Here is a 19885-nt window from a genome sequence, read left to right as displayed (position 1 = left end):
GGTATTACAAGGTATTACAACATGATTCAAATCTCAGATTACACACAAAGATCTAAACAGTGAGAAGTCTCACCCCCACCCTACTCCCGCCCACGCTGCACCCATCCCCCTACAGTGACATCTCAGTGTTTCATGTTTATATATTCTATCCTCTCCCACACTAATGGCAGCCCACTGTAACACTAACGGATACCTTCCTTTCTCCACTTCTATGTCAGCGCTTAAAGAGCCCTGTCATTCCTTCCAAGGCTTCAAGGATTTCCCTGTGGATCCCCATGGCCAGGCTGGCCGGGCCCCCATATTGTTTCAGTTCTCTGATACTACACACCTTGTCCATCTTTCATTTGTATGCATGCAGGGGTATCTGCATTACAAATTCTGAAAATGGCGACTGGTGGATCAAAGGTAGATGTATTTCTAATTTTGATGAACAGGCTGAACTATTTTCCGTGAGTGATGCCATTCTGTGCTCACCACCAACAGCATGTAAGCGCGTTATTTCCCAACAGCCTTAGTGAGTTTTAGATTTTTGCTCATAAATCCAATATTAAGATCTTAACATGATAAACAAAAATGGTGCCTCAGTGTAGTTTCAATTTGCATTCTCTCCTGAGTGAAGCTGAACGTCTTTTCATTGCTTAGGGCCATGTGTGTGCTTCTGTGAGTGATTTATGACTAACCTATTTTTCTATATTAGCTGTTTCCTCAGTTTCTAGAAATTCTTTATATATTAGTGAAATTAGCCCTTTGTAATGAGTTCCAAATTTGTTTCCTAGTTTGTCTGTGCATATGGCTTTTTAAAGTCCTTTTTTATTCAGAAGTTTTTTATTTTTGTGAATCTTTAATTTTCTTTTGTGGTTAATGGATTTTGAGTCCTAGGGAAGATGGGTGAGTTACTGCCCATAATTTCTACTAAATTCTTGCGCATATTTGAGTTTAAAGAATAGAGCTTTGTAAAATGAGGGTAGAGAAAGCAACTCGCTAGTCCTATTTCCATTGATCCTATTTGTATTTGTCCAAGATCCTTCCTTTCACTGGTGTCTCCCAAAAATCACCAGAGAAGAACCCTAATTTTGAGGCATATTTTGATGAAAGCTGTTCTTTGAAAATGACCACTCATGTCCACGTAAGCTGTTTTAAAAAATTAGCCCGGGTGCTCATTCAACAAGTATCTGAATGCCTTCTGTGTTCCGGGGCACGGCATGAACAAACTGATAAAGCCCTGCCCTCATGGCGTTCACCTCCTAGAGGACACCCCTGAGCGGCTGAGCTACAGAACCAGAGAGCGCATTACAGTTGCTAGATGTTTAGTTCCGACGGCCTCCTTTTGCTAAGTCTGAACATCAAACCACCACATTAAATGAAAAGGGGCTTTTACTCAATGGCTTTTTCCTTCTTGTTTCACAACTACTAGAATATGGGAAACAGGAAGACATCTAGAAACGTAGACGAAGGCCGTCCTTTTAAGACATGCAACCTGAGGCCCCAGACTCAACGCAAAATAAGCCTTGCCTGAAACAAGAATGTGGGCATCAGCCACTCCGTGTACAATTACTCAGGCAGGTCCACCTCCCTGGAAGCGGGACTTTTGTTTTGTTTAACTTGTATTTTGTGTGCCCGTCCTAAAAGACAGCAGAGTGCCTCTCGATTTTCTCCAGTCCTAGCAATGGAGTTCCCCGTACCTCCAGTCTGGAAGACGCCCGAGAGAGAGGAAGGCATTCTGCACAAGAACACTGCGACGGCCTCTATTCGCAAAGATGAAGCTCGGCGTTACTGCAGGCCGAGCAGCGCCAGGTGGAAAGCTTCCACTGCTCGACGTCGGGCACCGTCTGTGACACAGAGCAGTCACTCGAATGCCTTCTGAAGGCGATAAAGCTGATGACTGTGAAACCGGCTCCACACAAGGTTGACATAGGGAAGCCATATTGTAGAAAAGAGACCATGTCATAACTTTGAATGACCTAACTAACCCAGCTGGATTTGCACCCTCCAGGAGATCCGCCTGCTCTGTAGATTTTATGACTCTTGCTAGTGCATATATACCTCCCAGCCGCAACAAAACGCTAACTTCATTCTTTTGACTTCCTTAGGAACAGGATGACCCCCAAAGAGAGAGTCTATGCTGACAGCCCTCATCAGCGAAACTGAAGGATCTGGTGTGGGGACTCCCAGCCCGTAACACCAGAGGGCCAACCTTCCTCACCCCTCCCCTATAACCCAGTGGCCTATATAACCGCCTCCAGGTTCTGTGGCCCACTTAAGACGGTTCTTCTGGATATTAATCAGCCATCTTCTCTCTTGCTAGCAATCTGTAACAAAATGCCCTTTCTCTGCCACCATCTTGCCTCTCAACAATTGGCTTTTGTCTCACGGTGAGCAGACAAAGTGCCCTTTGTGTGGTAACAACTGCACATGTCTAAAGGTATAAAAATGCAGCTGCTTTTTGGATTAGCAATAAGATATCTCCTGTTAATAAGAAGGAATTTGCTCCCTTTTATCTAAAAGTGGCTGGATCTCATCTTACCTCAAGCTTCATGCACTGTCTGTCCTGTACTGATACCACGTGTGTTGGTGTAAATCTCCTAGCAGATTGGAAAGCGTCTGAAGGGATCATGTTCCATCTCTGTATTTCCAATCCTGGGCAGAGAGGGTGCTGCTCACTTACAAAAAAATCTCTTCTCGGAAGAGAGAGGCAGAACATACTTTTGGGATCTTCCCAAATCCTTACCTAAAAACAGAGCAACTAGATAGAAAAGCGAAAAAGCCATGGCTATTTGTAACAAAACTAGGTGGCAGCTAGTGTTGACGAGGATGTAGAGTAAACTAGAACTCTCATACCTTGATGGTGGAATAGATTAACGGTAAAAGTTGGTAGTTGGGAAAGTTTGGTAGTTTCTTAAAAAGTCAAAAACTCACGTGCCACATGACCCAGCCATTCTGTAACCACAGGACCAGGAACAGAATTTGTCACCCCCAAATATGCTTCTTTGGCACAAGAATTATTTTAGGCTGATTATTTTTAAGAAACAGCAGACACAGGGAAAAGCTCTGAAAACCTAGTAGAAGTTACTCATTTGTAGGGGAAATCTACATTTATAAGAGAAATGTCCCTCTGTAAGGATGCCTTCCTCTCTGAGCCAGGAAGGAGAGGAGACTAAATCTCTGGAAACTCTTATCTGTCGAGAAGGGAATGACTTAAATCTACATAACAACTTCACCCCCATTTACTGTGCCTGCCTCATCTCAACAACAGAATGTTAAAGGGTATTTTTCAGGGGTGGCAAGCCAGCCAGAAGTGAGAAAATTTTGATCCGCCAATTGAAACGCATCCTGCCAGTGCTTCCAGATACCAGCACTGCTATCCCTGATCCCTTCAACCTTACCCCATACCCTGGATCGGGGAGACATATTTGAGAGCCCTTCCCTGTTGACTGCATTAATAAGCTTGCTTCTCTCAAAGAGCAGCGTACGCAGTATTGGCTTCTGTGCACAAAGGTGGAGGGACAGCCCTTGCTTGTGACAAACAGAAACGGCAAGCAATAGGATATATTGGAGTATATGAGGAAGCCATTTGGTGTAAACCTAATTCGGCCTGACTTTGTTTTTCCAAAAGGGCCTGACATGGCCATTGAGCAAGCATTGTATATCTGCTTTAAACATTTCCTATGGCAAGAACAAACACCCTGAAGATAAAGGTACAAATTCCCCCTACATTGGCACTTCCTTAAGGATAAGCATCTTTCCTTAGGCTAGGAACTGATTGCTGCACTCACCTTTGACCACCCAGCTCACCTGTGACCACCCAGTTGGAGACAACAGACCTGCCACCCTGCTGTGTCCACTGAGACAGCAGAGCTACCTGCTGTGTCCATCAATCGCTGTGCCAACAGAGCAGTCTTGTGACTACTGTAAAAGGACATTTCAATCCTCTGTGAAACATCCTCTTTGGGGGTATATAACCACTCTGTATAACCCACTTCTTTGGTGCCCTTTCTTCCTTTGGGAAGGAAGGCCCTGGGCCATGGTCCTCACATTTTGGATCAGAATAAACTCCCCCAAATTTTCATCTATAGATTGGCTATGGATTATTTGAGTCAACACTTGGCACCAATTCCACTCCTGAGCATTTACCCAAGAGAAATAAAAGTATGTCCACAGAAAGACTAGTACATAAGTGTTCACAGTAGCTTTATTTATAAAAGCCAGAAACTGGGAACAATCCAAATGTCCATAAACAGGAGAATGGGTACAAACTGTGGTTATGCATACAATGGAATACTACTTAGCAACAAAAAGAAGCAAATTGTTGATATACACAGCATGGGTAAATGCCAAAATAATTATCCTGAGTAAAAGCAGCTGCCCCCACAAAAAGAGTTTAGGTTGTATGACTCCATTTATATAAAATCCTAGAAAATACAAATTAGTCGACAGTGACAGAAAGCAGATCAGTGGTCCCCTGGGGATGGAGAAGGGAGGGAGGATTTCAAAGCAGCGTGGAGGGGCTTTCACGGGTGTACACATAAGCCCACTGTACATATGCACTCTTTATTATCAGTCAATTATGCCTCAATCAAGCCGTTTTAAAAGCAAGATGATGCAGTGACTGCCCAAAATCCAAAGCACAGCAGCGAAGCCCATGGCCTGCTCACCATGCACCTGTGGGGAAAACCAAAGCCGGGTAACTGGGCCCCTGATGGACCCTGAGCCGGAGAAGCCCAGAGGAGCCAGCAGGCATCCAGGCAAGGTGTGCAGGGCCAGTGTGAGGGCAGCGGCTGGAGCTGGGCGGTTCTGCCTGCTCCAGGGGTGGATGAGGGCGAGGCACCCACTGTGAGAAGGTCTGAGGGGCTGAGACCGAGTTACCACGAGAGACTCCACGCCCAAACCCTCCTCCCCACCCCGTCTTACTCTCACAGCATGCTCTGGAGAAACGCCTGAAACTGCATGTGGGCAAGCTGATCAGTAGCCAGTCAGTGACCGGTAGAGACAATGACTTGTTAGCAGAAGATCTAAGTCCTCTGCCCAAACTGTTCCTTCTCTCTCTGATAAGAAAGTAACTAATGTTTTCTCAGATTCCTCAGGAACGTCAAATTCAGCAGATCTGAAGCTTTTGTCTATGGAGAGGCACCCAATGGTCTGTGGTCATCCAATACCTGGCCCCCCGAGCCCCCTCCCCAACCCTCTCTGCCTTACATAAGTCATTTCCAAATCAGTTCCCCTTCAAGGTGTTTTTTCTTCGGATTAGCTAGCTCATTGCTTAAGTAAAGTTTCCTCTCTCCACCAGCTTGCCTCTTGACAGACTGGCTCTTGTCTAGCGGCGAGTAGATCAAGGCCCTGCACCAGATCAGGACTGGAGCCATGCAGCCCAAGAACTGCTGCAATTGACCCATCAGGGACCCACGCTGCCGGGAGCAGAACCAGCACCAGGCAGGACGGGGACCACGGAGACCAGGGTCCAGATTCACGTTGCGGAGCTCAAGAAGCTGGCCACCATTCTTAACATTATTCAAAATCCAACAGAGAGAGCTCTGTGAAGTGAGAAGAGCTATCTAAACTAAATGACTAGGACAGTGAGCAACAGGTGAGGATCGAGGTCAAATCCCACAGAACTATTCTAAGAAAAAGGAAAAAGGCACAGAACGAACATCCCCATAGGCCATGAGGGCACGCCAGATAGACGTGCCCATCACACAGACCAAAACGCACTGCTTCAAAAGGAGCTTCACAACGTCAAAACCCGACACAAGATATCAGCATCAGAAAACACCAGGAGTAAGAAGACAGACACAAGGAAATCAGAGAGACAGGAAAGCAATTTTAGAAATGAGAATCAAGAGCAAATAAGACAGCAAATAATGCCTTTAGAAACATAACATGAAAAGGAGAACATGTAAAAACACAAAGAAATGAAGAAAGAGATAAAAGATTCAAGATGAAGTAGCAAATACTGAAGATGGGCAAATCAGATTTCAACATACAGATAAGAGGGTCCTCCAGAGAAAACCAAAGCCAGTGTGACTTATCATAAATACATATTTGGGAGCCGGCCCCATGGTCGAGTGGTTAAGTTCGCACGCTCTGCTCCGGCGGCCCAGGGTTTCACTGGTTTGAATCCTGGGCGCGGACATGGCACTGCTCATCAGGCCATGGTGAGGTGGTATCCCACATGCCACAACTAGAAGGACCCACAACTGAAAATACACAACTATGTACCGGGGTGCTTTGGGGAGAAAAAGAAAAGACAAAGTCTTTAAAAATAAAAAAAAGAAATACACATTTGGTCTTGTCCCCCTTGCTGGTACAGAGCTCCTAAAACCCTTGGAATTTTCTGAGCACTAAGAGACAAAGGTGTCTTTTGTTATGTTAACGAGGTGACTTTTGGAAAGCCAGACAGAGGCTGCTACCAGGGGAACCAATCATGTGATTAGAGGGTTGGAACTTTCAGTCCCACCCTCAACCTCCAGAGGGGAGAGGGGCTGGAGGTTGAACCAATCACCAATGGCCAATGATTTAATCAATCTTGCCTGTGTAATGACACCTCGAAAACTCCCAAAGGAGGGGTCTGGAGAGCTTCTGGGCTGGTGAACGCGTGGGGATTTGTGGAGAGCGGTGCACTCAGAGAGCACGGAAGCTCCATGCCCATTCCAGTTTGTGCCCTGTGCATCTCTTGCATATGGCTCTTCCTGAGAAGAGCCAGGAATCTAGTTGGTAAAATGTTTCTCTGAGTTCTGTGAGCTGCTGAGGCAAATTCACTGAACCCAAGAAGGGGGTCGTTGGAACCTCCAACCTATAGCCTGTCAGTTAGAGGAGCAAGTGACCAGCTGTGCTTGTGACTGGCGTCTGCAGTGGGAGGGGCAGTCTTGTGGGACTGAGCCCTTAACCTGTGGGATCTGATGCTACCTCCAGGTACACAGTGTCAGAATTGAAGTGAACTGCAGCACAACGTGCTGGGGTTGGAGACTTGCTTGGTGGTTTGGGAACACCCTGCCTCCCTCCTCGCCACACGTTGGAATTGGGTCCACAACCATTAGAAGAAAAACAGAACACTAAACCACAATTCAAGAAAATCTTCCTGAAATAGCAGATTTGAAAACAGATATAGAAAGAGCATACCATACACCTGCAAATACTGACCCAGGGCAACTAACACATGACACATTCTAATAAAATTACTGAATAAAGAAAAAGGAAGAAGTCCTTTGGACATCTAAGCAAGAGGAGTACATGACTTACAAGGCAAAGAAAGTAAGATTTATTAGGCTTTTCATGCATCACTTTATGCTGGAAGAAAACTAAATAAAATGTTTTAGTTACTCGAGGAAAGAAAATGCAAGCAAAGGATTTCATATCCTACAAAATCAATCTCTAAGTATGAAGGATAGAAACCAAATTCAACATTCAGGAACGCAGGGAATATGGTTCCCAAGATGTCACTGACCTCGAGACTCGTTATAAGCACTAAATACACAGAAATACAACTAAATGAGGATAAGTGGGAGAGATTCGATGTAATGGTTGACAAGGCAAATGTGGTAAAGTTTTCACTACAATTAATAGCACAGCATTAGTACCAGGATCCAAATACTGTACGTTAAAGTGGAATAAAGCTAGCAACTAAGTAAGGGATATTCTACTCCATTGCCCCCAGGGCCTGAGAATCAGGACTCTCAATGTAGAGGGAGACTCGGACATAACATAGGAGGGGTTACGCACCCTGGAATCCTGAATTTGTACTGGGAATACCAACATGAGCTCGGAAAATATTTTATTTTTAAATATGTGTGTGTGTATATTTTTTTTCATAACTCTGTCCACTGAAAAGGCCTATAAACAATGATCAACCCAGTAGCAATGAGCATCCCTGGCTGTGTCAGTGAAAAGAAATCAGAGATTCTAAGAGAAATAGCAGATTCTAGATTTGGAGCAGGAAAGGTACAAGATGGGTTGAGAACACCTTGATACACTAGACTGCAAGGAAGCTACCAATGACCGTGTGCGCGTGCATGCATGCGGTCTGCGCATGCGTGGACTGTGTGAGTGTCCTGTGCATGTGGTCTGTACATGTATGTGTGTCTGCATGCATAAATGTGTGCATACATGAACACCAAAAGAAATCAAGAGCCAACCAGAAGAGGCTCCCTCCTACAGGACAAAGAAGCTACAGTTTGGGTCAATAAAGACAAAAATTGCAATGAATTGAAACCCATCAAATACGCTTAAGTCCATGAGTTCATGACACACACATATACATGTTATACAAATAGATAAACAGAAAGTCTTAACTGGTCACCTTCTAAGGATGACAGGGAACTAATTATCCTAGCACCCATCCTGCCTGTCTTATATGAACTCTACCACCGGGAAACTGAATAGTAGATGAGGGGAAGCATCTTCTCCTAAAACCATTCAGCCAATAAAGCGAGCAAAATAACAGAACATCACCATTTTGCAAGCCCCGACTATGGATCTAGGCACTGAGCATTGGCAGCTGTCAACATAAAAAAGATGAAAACTGGCTACAGCTTCCGATGAAAGAACCTGATTCCGATCAAGCCTCTGCCCCAGCTGCCAACGTGCAGGGAGTACAGAGGAAGAAGAAAACGCAGACTGTGCCGTGGGCGCGCAAGCGGCAAAATCCAGACTGCAGGAAATGACAGGACAAGTGGCCCAGGTTCTCAGCAGACAAACTGTAAGAACAGGATGGAGGGGGCCTATAAATTAAAGCCACTTAAGAAATAGCAAGTTCAAAAAGTACAAAAAAAAGCCAAGACCAACCACCATAAAGAAACACAAAGAAGTCATTTCTATAAAAGATGGGATTAGTTTTGGAGGGAGAGGGGGCTGTGATTGGACTGACATTTGGAGAACTTTCTGGGGTGTCTGGCAAAGTTGTATTTCTTGACCTGGATGGAGGTTACAGGGGTATTCACCTTTTGATAGTTCAATAAGCTATACATTTGTTTTGTGTCATTTTCTGTATGTTCTAAAAGAGTAATAAAAAGTAAAGCTATAAATAAATAAATAACATCAGACTTTTTTTTTTGGTGAGGAAGATTTGCCCTGAACTAACATCCATTGCCAATCCTCCTCTTTTTTTCGCTTGAGGAACATTAGCCCTGAGCTAACATCTGTACTACCTTCCTCTATTTTTTGTATGTGTGATGCCTCCACAGCATGGTTGATGAGTGGAATAGGTCGGTGCTTGGGATCTGAAAACATGAACCCAGGCTGCTGAAGCAGAGTGTGTAGAATTTTAACTACTTGGCCATGGGGTCGGCCCCTCACTCTTTTTCTTAATTTGCATAGTGCTTTTAGCAAAAACACTCAAAGAAAATTTTAGAAGATTTATTTACACATCTAGGTCTTTAATGGTGGTAACCGTTCCTACACAAACGTCGAGCAGCCAGGGCTACCTATGTGCAGGTTTGCCCTGTACACGGGTGCCCAGCCAGGTAAGACCCAGCCCACATCCTCTGCTGAGCTGTGGGCCCACATGGGCTGCACAGCAAGGGAGTCCCCCCACACAGGCACATGTCAACCCGAAAACCCTGAGACACAATCCTCCCAACTGGAAGGTAAATGAACTCTTTCAGAATACTTCAACACTTCCTGTCTGCATTTTTTAACCAATGTTCTATTCATCCTTATGAAATCAAAGTCCTAAAACTTTTGTCCAGACTGCAGTAAAACTAATGAGAAGAGTATCAAGCCCAATAAAGCATAATGCTGAAATCTCAAACAATTCTCAAATCTCAAAGGATGCTCAATTTATCATACATTTAACTACTGTTTATCACGCGGCATCACAGAACGCTACCTGGCCTTTCTGACTTAGGTTGACAGTGGTGTCTCCCCGTCTACTTGCAAAGGTGCTCCTGTGGTTTTGTTTTTCACACCAGTAAGTAAAAGTAAGAAAACAGCCACCGGCTCAAGTTTTTCCAAGAATTAAAATGACTTCATTCGGTCCTCAGATTGCTTAGCTCCTTCTCTCGCTAATCTGTCAGCTTCTTCATTGCCTGCGAATCCCGAATGACCAGGAACATGCATCTGTCAAATAAATTTTCCCTGTTATTTTTACTAATTTTTTACACAAACACCACATGACCACATCCTCATTGCAAAAAATGTTGACTGTTCAGGGCAGGCTGAGCAGGAGAAAGCTCTCCTTCATGCCCCTCTTCCTCAACACAGTTCTAAACAGCAGACTGCAGATTCCTAACACACTCATGCAACGGACACGTTGACAAAAATTCCATTTTGATTCTCCATAAATTGCACTTTACTGTTTGTATTGCTTTTTTCCCAGTTCATGATGGGACTTGACAAGCTTTCCAGGCAAAGCACGTTCGTATGGATGGATGGATATGTCTATGATACTCACACTTTATTCTCTTTAAATGCTGTTAGAAGAAGTGTACTTATCTGATTTAACCACTGACTGCATTTATGGTGCTGAAAGGCAAGTTATAAATGCCAGCTACCCAACTGTTTGTTATCAGTGGTCCTGGGCTGGGAGGGCAAAGTAGGGTTAAGAAAATGGTTGCAGTTTAACTTGCTCTGTATTGTTTGAAAAAATAATTTTAATAAAAATTATCAATTATAAAAAAGATACTTCCTTTTTGGGAAAAAACATATTACTAACTTCTTATCACACAACTTTACTTGTAACAAAATACACTATAAATTAGTTTTATTTAACATTACAGCTGCTTCCGAAGACACCAACACGTTGACTATTACAAGTCACTTTAACAGTGATGAGGTGTGCCCGGCCGAGGACAAAATACAGAATACAGATGGCCCCTCGACCACAGTACCAGAACAGTGCATTCTGCACACTCTGGTACCCTCTTGTTACAGCAGTATTGCTTATGTGACGATCAAAAGAATTGAATGTGTTCTAATACACACTAGGGTATTAATTTCATGGAAACTATTCCTTTAACTTAAGTCATTAACTCACTTATGGAAACCATAAATCTCTCAGGTCAATTTGCTTTACTTGGTCATAAGACAGGATGGTTTAAGAGCTCACTCACCCACTGGATGTCCATGCCCTGGGTAAGTCTGTCCAGCTCCACAAAGTCCTCTTTGTTGGTCACCTCTTTCCCTGTGCTTGTTCTCCATCCATTTTTCTTCCAACCTTGAACCCAGTTAGTGATACCTAGAAGAAACGCACACTCATGGATCAGTTAATCTCAACTGTTCCGGCCTCTTTTCCTCCCTAGATGTCCCTCTTACAGTCATCCCCCCTTGTATTCTGAGTAGCACCCTGGCCTTTGGCACAGACCTTAAGCACTCTGTTTCTTGTCCACTTACTCCCACTTGTACTCAGACTAAAGCTCTCAGACCAGTACGATGTCACCTCCTGCAGGAAGCCCTCCCCAGCCTCTTCATCCCGCCCATGGTATTTCCCAAAGAAGCTATCAGCACACCATCTTAAGTTAGTTACGTAGTTAGATTCAAAGTGCCACATCTTCAGTGCCTGGCAAAGAAATGCCTTTGTGGCAAATCCTGGAGCGGCAGAACTGGGCTCCCAAGTCCTCACTTTCCTTTATACTTGACAACCCAATTGTCATCCCCATTTACCATCTGGTTCCTGCCCTGACACAATACCTCCTATTGGGGAAGGAAATACCTATTTCCCCTCACATTTACTAGAAAAACAGTGAAAGAAGGAAAAGGTAAAAGCTTACCATTGATAGTAAACATACTGTCCGTATACAGAACCAACTTATTGATGTTCTGAGCCTTGGCCTGTTCGATGGCTTTGCAGGCTGCCTTCAAGAGACAAGTCAGTCGTCATGCTACAGAAAACGTTCAGCTTTCAACATTACTGGTAATCAAAATAACCTCAAAAATTTAAACATCCCTTTTTCTGTGCTGTCTGTAATAATTATATACTCTGTGAAATAATGCTACACAGACAATTCTGTGTAGACAGCTATAGGAAATAAGTTTCAGCATTTTTCTAGAAAATTTCTGTCCTTCAGAATTGTCACTAACCCCAAACCAAGCATCTTCTGAACTGAGTTCAATGGTATGTTCACAGTCAATGCTAAACTTACATTTTTAGTGGAAAATATATCTGATAACTTACATGAATTTCGGCTCGTTGGTTTGTCTGTCGTCCAGGAAGTCTAATGCCTACATTTCTGGTTTCAAAACAGTACAAAAGAAAAAAAAATCATAAAGCTAATTCTCAAAGTGATTCCTTAAGCCTCTTATTGGATATAGGCTTGAATATATTTTTATTTGAAATATGAAAGAAAGCATCATATAAAAACAGCCTTTAACAATCAAGCCAACGATACTAGCATCTTGTTGAAAAGCACCATGTATGGCATGTAGCAGGAACACCGGATGAGAAGTCAGAAGGGAAGCTTAATTTCTGGACCTGAACTATCTTAGTGCGTGGTCTAGGGCAAGCATCAACCCTGCGGACACTCAGGTGTCACACGAGCTCACCACCTCTCACAGGGTTTGAGGCTGAAATGAGACATCCAAGTGACAGGGCTGTACAGACTACGAAGCTCAAGAGAAATGTACAGTGGGATTCTTCCTGAGCAGGTGACATTAACTACGCCTAACACGGGTGTGAGCACCTGTAAACACCGGACGACGCTCAGGACTGGTGCGTGGCTACTACACACGGGTCCAATCCCTCTTTTACACCGAACTGAAGGCTGTCAGCGACTATCCAAGTTCTTTCACGTTCAGGGGCCAGGGGCTCTTGGACGGCCATCCTTCACGTCACCTTGACTTTGCTCACATCTTCAGAAGAGCTGTGGTGCTAGGACGGGTTCCCAATCTGATGACGGCCCCTTGTGCCTCCTCGCCAAACCATCTCCCAGGGACACGGGGGACTCTTCTAGGGGCAGTTAGGTCATTTTGGTGTAAAATCTTATCAGTGAGACACAGAGACTTGTCAAGATTTAGTGCTAGCAAAGCAACGCTAAGGTAAGTGTACATTCTCAAGAACAAAGCCGTCAGTGTCAACTTGAACCAAAGTTTGCTCTTTCGCTATCCCCTGCCAAGGCTGCTTATCAGATAATTGAACAATAAGCAGCTCCTGCCTCATTCTCATAAGTTTTGGAATATGATTCGGTGAAATGTGAAGCTTAAAAAAACTCAACTTTTTAAATTTACTTACAAAGGATGGCCCGGCCCCCAGTAAACACCAATTCCTGCTCGTGCCCTCCTCCGTCCATTACTGGAGCAGCAGCCGTCAGTGTAGACGACCACAAATTCTCCTGTAAGAGGGAAACTTAGTGAGCGCCTAGACCAACATCACTAAAAACTGCAATTCGCCTAAAAATTTTACTAAGATTGAATTAGCATTTTAAACTGAGAGGGAACTTGATGATGCTGTAGAAGTTTTCTGTCCAGGAAAACATTATCAATTCCTTATACGAGAGCACTTGACACTTTTTGCCTGGAATCCACTCACATTTTGTAGCCGAGGCGAAGGCACTCACTCCGTAAACCTAGAGCCCGCTGCAGTGAGAACTGCTGCTCACGCCCCTGCAGGAGTCAGGGAACGCCACTGCCCCTCTCCTCATGGGGGCGGGGTCATGGTCACTCCCAGGAGCCGTCCTTCCAGACAAGCAGTGCCTGGGCATGATGGGGATTTGCTCCCAGAAGGTCAAGTCCTCTGACAAACGTCCATCTAATTATTTCTTAGTATATTTGCCACTGGTGAACTGTGGTCCCCCCCCTTTGCTTCTTTCCATCGAGACAGAGGGTATGATCGATGCACCCACGCTGTACAGAGCAAGTAGAAAAGGACTGGTGTGAGGCCACTCACAGGCCACTCATGACCAGCAGAACACTCCAGCAGGCCAGTGGGAAAAGTCAGCTTGCAGGTGTCAAAGGGCAGGGGCATGGGAGCAAGGAACAGTAGACTGCACCCGGCAGAGGCAAGCTGCGAAACGACGGAGAAGCAAGTCCCAGCAAGAGTAGGATGGGGAGTTTGTGAGGGCGCACGTGTGGGCAACCCTCCTGGGTTCAACTGGACTTGATGCCATCAACAAGGCTGCCTTCCTAGTCGTTGAACTCTGTTTCAACTGTGAGTACCTAGCATACGTCAGAGACTGTGTGAGGTGCCATTATGCTTCCAGCAACTGTCAGGACAATGGAAATGGCTTGTCTCCAATCCAAAAACATTTGCTTCAATTACTAATGGTAAATAACCAACTCAAGGATATTTGGGTTTTTTTTTTTTTTTACATAACTGTGAAATTGATTTTTACAGTCTTCATACATCTTGATAAAACATTTTCTATTGGTTTCCTTTAAACTATAAAATGGCTTCTTCTTGGAGGAAAATTTGGAACCTACAAATAACACTGATTTATATTAAAAAATGCTACTTATTCCCATTTTCTGTTGATACATGTGAAAGACAAAAAAGAAACTTATATACTAAGTCATTAAATACAGACACCTGACCGCTGGAGTCAAAGGTGCAGGACAAGCTAGGGCTATCCGGCTTCCCAGGAGGAGGCAGAATCATCCGAAGGGAGAGGTTAAGATGCGGTGCTAGCTGACTCTAAAAGGAGCTCTGCCAAGCCCTCTCTTATCTGAAGAGGCTGCAGTCTCCACGTTTCCTCTACCTCAGCGACCTGGAAACCCTGTGTGCAGAGGAAATGCTGTATTTCCAAAGATTGGTGATCTCATTTGTAGCCTATGTAATGGTTTTCCTGTGAACATCTAAAATTTTAATAATTTTGTACGATTTGATCAATTACAAAAGTGACCTTAGAGATTTTTAAATAGCCTTTTAAGAGATGAACGAGGATATTAAACATAACTCAACTGTCCCCATTAAGAAAGTGAGAAAAGCTTTTGCACACAGACATATTTTCATTATTATATGAAGAACGAAAAATGTAAGAAAGATTTACCCATATAAGAAAACACGTCTTTGCTGACTGACGGTATCGAGTCTGTGCTCTGTTTCACGTGCTTTGCACAAGGCTCTGTGTTTTCACCGTCATCTCCATCCAAGGGCTCGCGGAGTCGCTTGTTAGCTTTCGCTTGTAACTTTTGTACATGTTCACTTTCCTGCCCTGAAAGACAGAGTCTACTCATAAGTCAGAAACAATGAACACAACAGGAAATGATTAAGAATCAAGAAATGTGGGGGCCTAGTGGTTAAGCTCGGCGTGCTCGGCTTCAGCAGCCCAGGTTTGGTTCCTGGGTGCAGACCTACACCACTCATCGGGGGCCACGTGGCAGTGACCCACATGCAGAATAGAGGAAGACTGGCATAGATGTTGGCTCAGGACAAATCTTCCTCAGCAAAATTAAAAAAAAAAGAGACGAGACATTTATTAAGTTAAATCAGACTTAAATACTTAAATACCCCCTCTATGTGGCCCCATAAAGAGAGAATGAATTAAGGCAGTGCAAACCACCTCAGACTTTGACATCCCATAAAACTATTCTACATTTCCATGATAAGCTTGATAAGGGCAATGTGAAGACAGAGAAAAGCTTCTCTTAAAAAAGAAATGTGGTTTCGATGGAGATAGTACTAAGGGTCCTGAACCCTTTAGGGATCATAAACAATTTGAAAATCTGATGGGCTCTTTCTCCAGAAAAGACAACGATCAAAATTCTGTATATAGGATCAATGGTATCCGTGGTTCAACCCCCTGCCCCTCACCGCCCCGAATTCTCTAATTATACTCCAAGTTGAGACCCTCTAGGAAAACTAAGAACACATGGGTAAGTAGACCTTAAACAGATAACAGGACATAAGAAAGGAAAAAGAACCCAAAAGGCGTAAGGGACTGCATCCTTCAAGGAGGGTGCTATTGCACGTCCTTCCTTCAGCAGCCCAGCAGGGGGGGACTCTAGGTCAACTCTCAAGGGATTCTCACAGACTCTCAGTTCATCTGGGGGCAGCAGTATCTCACCCACTCCTTTAATATTTTCACGGCAGCTGAGGCAGGAAGCTGAATTAGACCAGGATTTAAAAACCCGGAGTTTCAACGGAGCTCCACCTTTCATGAGGTGGGAACTCAGTCAACTGACCTAGCCCCTCCAGGCTTCTGTAACATGAGGCACTGGACCACGTGATCTGAAGCAGCATTACCATTTTATGGAGTGGGGATAGGGGTACGGAAGGAGCAGGTAATTGGATCTCCAAAATAACCACCTCAACTCAACACTACAGAGTTCACTTTTAGCTCGGAAGCCCTAAACCAGGGATGTGGAGATGGGCTCCAACATTTACTGAGCACCCACTAAACAGGTACGAGGCAGAATCTCCTGCCTGGCACAGTGTATCAACGCACACCTCTCAGAAGGTTGCTAAGGTGATTGAGGCAAAACTTGAGTGAAGTCACCATCACACATAGAGCAATGTTTGATATTTCCACTCTAGTCTATTTGTGTTACCTTATATTTTCCTTGAAAATAATCCTCTAAGTACTCTACAGGAATAAACTCAAATACACAGGGACAAGTCAAAGTGCAATTTTACAGGATTTTAATATTGATAAAAACATTGATTTAATTTACTATAACAGAAGAAGTTAAATTGGACCAAAAGATTTTAAAGAACAGATAAGACTCTGAAGGAAAAGGAGACCACGGGTGTCACACAGTTTTTACTTTACAAAATTGTGTTTTATCTTTGAGTAAAGTAACCCTAAATCAGCTTATATAAAACACAATAACTAGCAAATAGCTCAGTAATCTCAAAATAAGGATAAATGTAACATTAAAAGAGAAACCGGGAAAGGGGCTAACATTTTTTCCTTTTTTGGTTTGATTCCCGAACATTAAAGATGTGAAATCCCACTTTATATGCATAAGTCTCCGACTAGCAGGCCTCTGTAACTTCTAAGAAAGGTAGATTCATAGACATAAAGAACTGGCTTGCCTTAAGATTGAGAGTACTTAATAAATAGAAACATACTGATATTGGAAGAATTGAAATATGAATAAGTTACTAGTAGGTTAAAACAAAATCTTGTGACAAGGAAGTATTAAGAAGCTGACCAAGACAAGAGCCACACTTCCAAACTTGTCTCTATCCCCAACTTATTTCTCCATCAGGGTAGAAAGTGTGCCTGTCACATCAGAAGCTCCTTGAAAAGCTGCTGGGGAAATGGAGGGTGGAGCAGACGCACAATGAGTGAGCTTCCGTCTGCTTCAGAAGCTAGCCCTTGAGGGAAGTTTCCCAGAGTGACCTGCCTCTCCCTGAACTCTGTGTCCAGAATTGTTATGACATCCCAAAGGAGCAGGTGTTCAATGCTCGAGCATCTCAGCAGGCTCTAGACAGACTGTCTAAGATAAGCGGATTCAAACCATCCTCTGGTCAGTCTTAATCTGCTGTAGTAAAAAACGTTTGTGAGTAAAGTTAATGAAAAATCGCTTCTGCAAGGTAGGTTAAGATATATTTTTTAAATCTTGTGCTCTAAAGGAGAGTCTCCCTACATACCCGATGTCTCTTATATTAGTCCTTAAACTTCAAATAACTACACTTTCTACAGCAGATGAAACTGGAGGAAATTCCAATTGTGTGACTCTGTCCTAAATAAAAAGGAAACACCCTACAGATGCATACATTCACCACTTTAAAATTGTTGCCTCTCCAATCCAATAAAAAGAACAAGTATTTTTTTTTTCCTGAGAAAGATTCGCCTGAGCTAACATCCATTGCCAATCTTCCTCTTTCTGTATGTGAGCTGCTGCCACAGCATGGCCACTGACAGACGAGTGGTGTAGGTCTGTGCCTAGGAACTGAACCTGGGCCGCCGAAGTGGAGTGCGCTGAACTTAACCACTAGGCCACCAGGGCTGGCCCTAAAAAGAACAAGTATTTTTTAAAAGATGGAATGAAGTATAGTGAGGACACTGAACAGAACAGGAGACGCAGTTCTGGCTCATCTCTAATACTGCTACTGATAGAAACCACTAAGGTAAATTGCTTTCAGGCTGTTTCCTAATCTGTAGAATGGAAATAATTGTAACATCTTCTCTATCTGCCTAGAGAATAGCTATAAATCAAGTGACATCTGGGATATGAAATGCTTTAAACAGGTTAAAATGTCAGTCATGTGAGGTGACGACTACCTTCCGAACCATTGGGGCTGGCAGAGTTCCTGACAAAGGCCCAGGCCTCCTCTTCTGTGGCAAACTTCTTAAATCTGGCAGCAGGAAACCGGTCCACCTGTGCTCTACACTCATTCCTGGAAGAGAGTGCAATGTTACTTTCTTCCTCCCTCCCTCTTTCACTCATCCCTTTCTCACATTCTTTTCTTAGGTTGGGAATAGTGTGAAAAAGGTTGGGGCTGTCAGTTCCAGGGGGGAAAGGGTCCTGCCTCACTGTTTAGTTTTATCTTGCATGTCTAACTCTTTACCCTGTGTCACGCTACGTGCCAGGCAGATGGTACACCACCACCATAAGGTTCCCCCCAAACTCGAAGCATACCAGAATTTTTAGGTCTCTGAAAAAAATCTATCAATCATTTCATTACAGCAAAAAAGTCAGCTTCTGAGATGCTTCCTCCCCAGTAGCACAGCTGCATAGGGAAGCACAAGGGTGCACATAGACTGATGATAAACCCTGATACCACACTGCGGGAAGAGTCCTGGTCGTGAGTCAGAACATCTGGGTTCAAGTCCTACATCTGTCACTTACTAGCCCGTGAACGTCCTGACCAAGTAACTACACCTGAGAATGAGAATAATCCCACTTATCTCAAAGGATTGTTACTGCAATACAAATATTAACTTATCACAATTTCTCTTCTTAAAAGCATAGGAAATTATCTGAGTTCCACTATGTGTAACTTCTTGGAAATTCTTTCACTGCAACAAAAAGGAATGATTAAGTCGAGTTTGGCCACTGATATTCCTAACAAAAATGAAACGGAGTCGAGCCTCGGGCAGGGACCCGCGGGCCAACGTCGGCGGATAAACCCGGGGCGGGGGGGCGGCGCGCCCGGGGCTCCCACGGCCCAGGCAGCCGGCGGGAAGGCGCGGGGGGTCCCGTGCTCAACCCTAGGCCGAGGGCCGCGCACCCAGGGTGACAGCCCGCCTCTCCGCCGTGAAGGCTGCCCCGGGCCCCCTTCCGGGAGGCGCGGCTCACTCACCAGGTCAGGAAGACCCCGGCCTTGCGGCCCCTCCTCACGGCATAGAACATGCTGAGCCCCGCGCAGCCACGGCCACTGCAGCGCACGACCGCCAAAGCGACTCTGTGCACCACGCCCAAAAGCCTGGTCATGGTTTACTCCCGGCCACCGGCGAGCATCTCGCCTCCCGACCTAGCGCCAACATCCCACAGAGGAAGCTTGCGGTGATGGCGGCGCGTGGAGATGACACGCGTACCGGGGAGATGACACGCGTCCCGGGGAAATGACGCGCGTCCCGGAGAGATGACGCGCTTTCGGGCGGGGCCGGGGGGGCGGGGCCTGAAACCGCGTGCTCCTCAAGCTCCTAAGCATCCGGTCGTCCTGAGGCAGTGGGGCCCGGGCGGAGGACCCCGGGCGGGGCGGGGCTGGAGCGGGGAGGGCTCTGGGGCGGGGCGGGGCCTAGCCGGGAGCAGGGAGAGGCACGGCGTGGGGTACCAGAGGCCCGGGGCCGGGTGTGGGGAGGGGGCGAGAGCTAGGGAGGGGCGGAGCCTGGGCGGTGGGCGGGGAACGGGGCGGAGCCTAGGCCAGGGCGGGGCCTGGGGTCGGGCGCCCTTCTGACCCCGCTGCACGTGCCCCGACGCTGCCCAGCCTCCATCCTCCGCGGGTCTTTGGGCGTCGGGGCCGCTCCTTCCGCTCCGCCTCCGTCGCAGTTCTGGGCCTCGTCCGCGTGTCCTCGGGGCCGTGCTGGGAGCTCTGGGCCCCCTGGGCGCCTGGCACTCTGCGCACGCCTCGGGC

At 45.3% G+C, this 19885-nt stretch overlaps 1 protein-coding gene across 2 annotated transcripts; it reads right to left on the bottom strand.

The window, feature by feature from the left end:
• Positions 1 to 4171: 4171 nt before the first annotated feature.
• Positions 4172 to 19406, bottom strand: RNASEH1 (ribonuclease H1). Of its 2 annotated transcripts, none has more exons than XM_008509605.2 (8): positions 19112 to 19406; positions 18090 to 18205; positions 14907 to 15071; positions 13154 to 13253; positions 12101 to 12155; positions 11697 to 11781; positions 11040 to 11164; positions 4172 to 10047 (listed from the first exon to the last, which is right to left on the bottom strand). In XM_008509605.2, exons 1-8 carry the CDS (start codon positions 19240 to 19242, stop codon positions 9946 to 9948), a joined length of 879 nt encoding a protein of 292 aa, XP_008507827.1. In that variant the 5' UTR covers positions 19243 to 19406; the 3' UTR covers positions 4172 to 9945. The 2 variants fall into 2 exon arrangements, with proteins under 2 accessions (XP_008507827.1, XP_008507826.1); XM_008509604.2 differs by having other exon boundaries at positions 12101 to 12167; positions 19112 to 19370.
• Between the last annotated feature and the right edge of the window lie 479 nt (positions 19407 to 19885).

Source organism: Equus przewalskii, chromosome 14 (genome assembly GCF_037783145.1).
Source record: "Equus przewalskii isolate Varuska chromosome 14, EquPr2, whole genome shotgun sequence".
Lineage (NCBI taxonomy): Eukaryota > Metazoa > Chordata > Mammalia > Perissodactyla > Equidae > Equus > Equus przewalskii.
The sequence above is the reverse complement of the archived record's forward strand: the minus strand, read 5'-3'. Positions and strand labels throughout refer to the sequence as shown.

Bases quoted from the DNA above. Each gene is read 5' to 3' on its own strand.
- RNASEH1 (XM_008509604.2), bottom strand. From the start codon at position 19,242: ATGACCAGGCTTTTGGGCGTGGTGCACAGAGTCGCTTTGGCGGTCGTG. The intron at 15,072-18,089 runs GTAGTCGTCACC...TCTGTCTTTCAG, and splicing joins CAGCCCCAATGGTTCGGAAG to GGCAGGAAAGTGAACATGTA. The intron at 10,048-11,039 runs GTGAGTGAGCTC...TTTATTTGACAG, and splicing joins AGGGCATGGACATCCAGTGG to ATGCATGTTCCTGGTCATTC.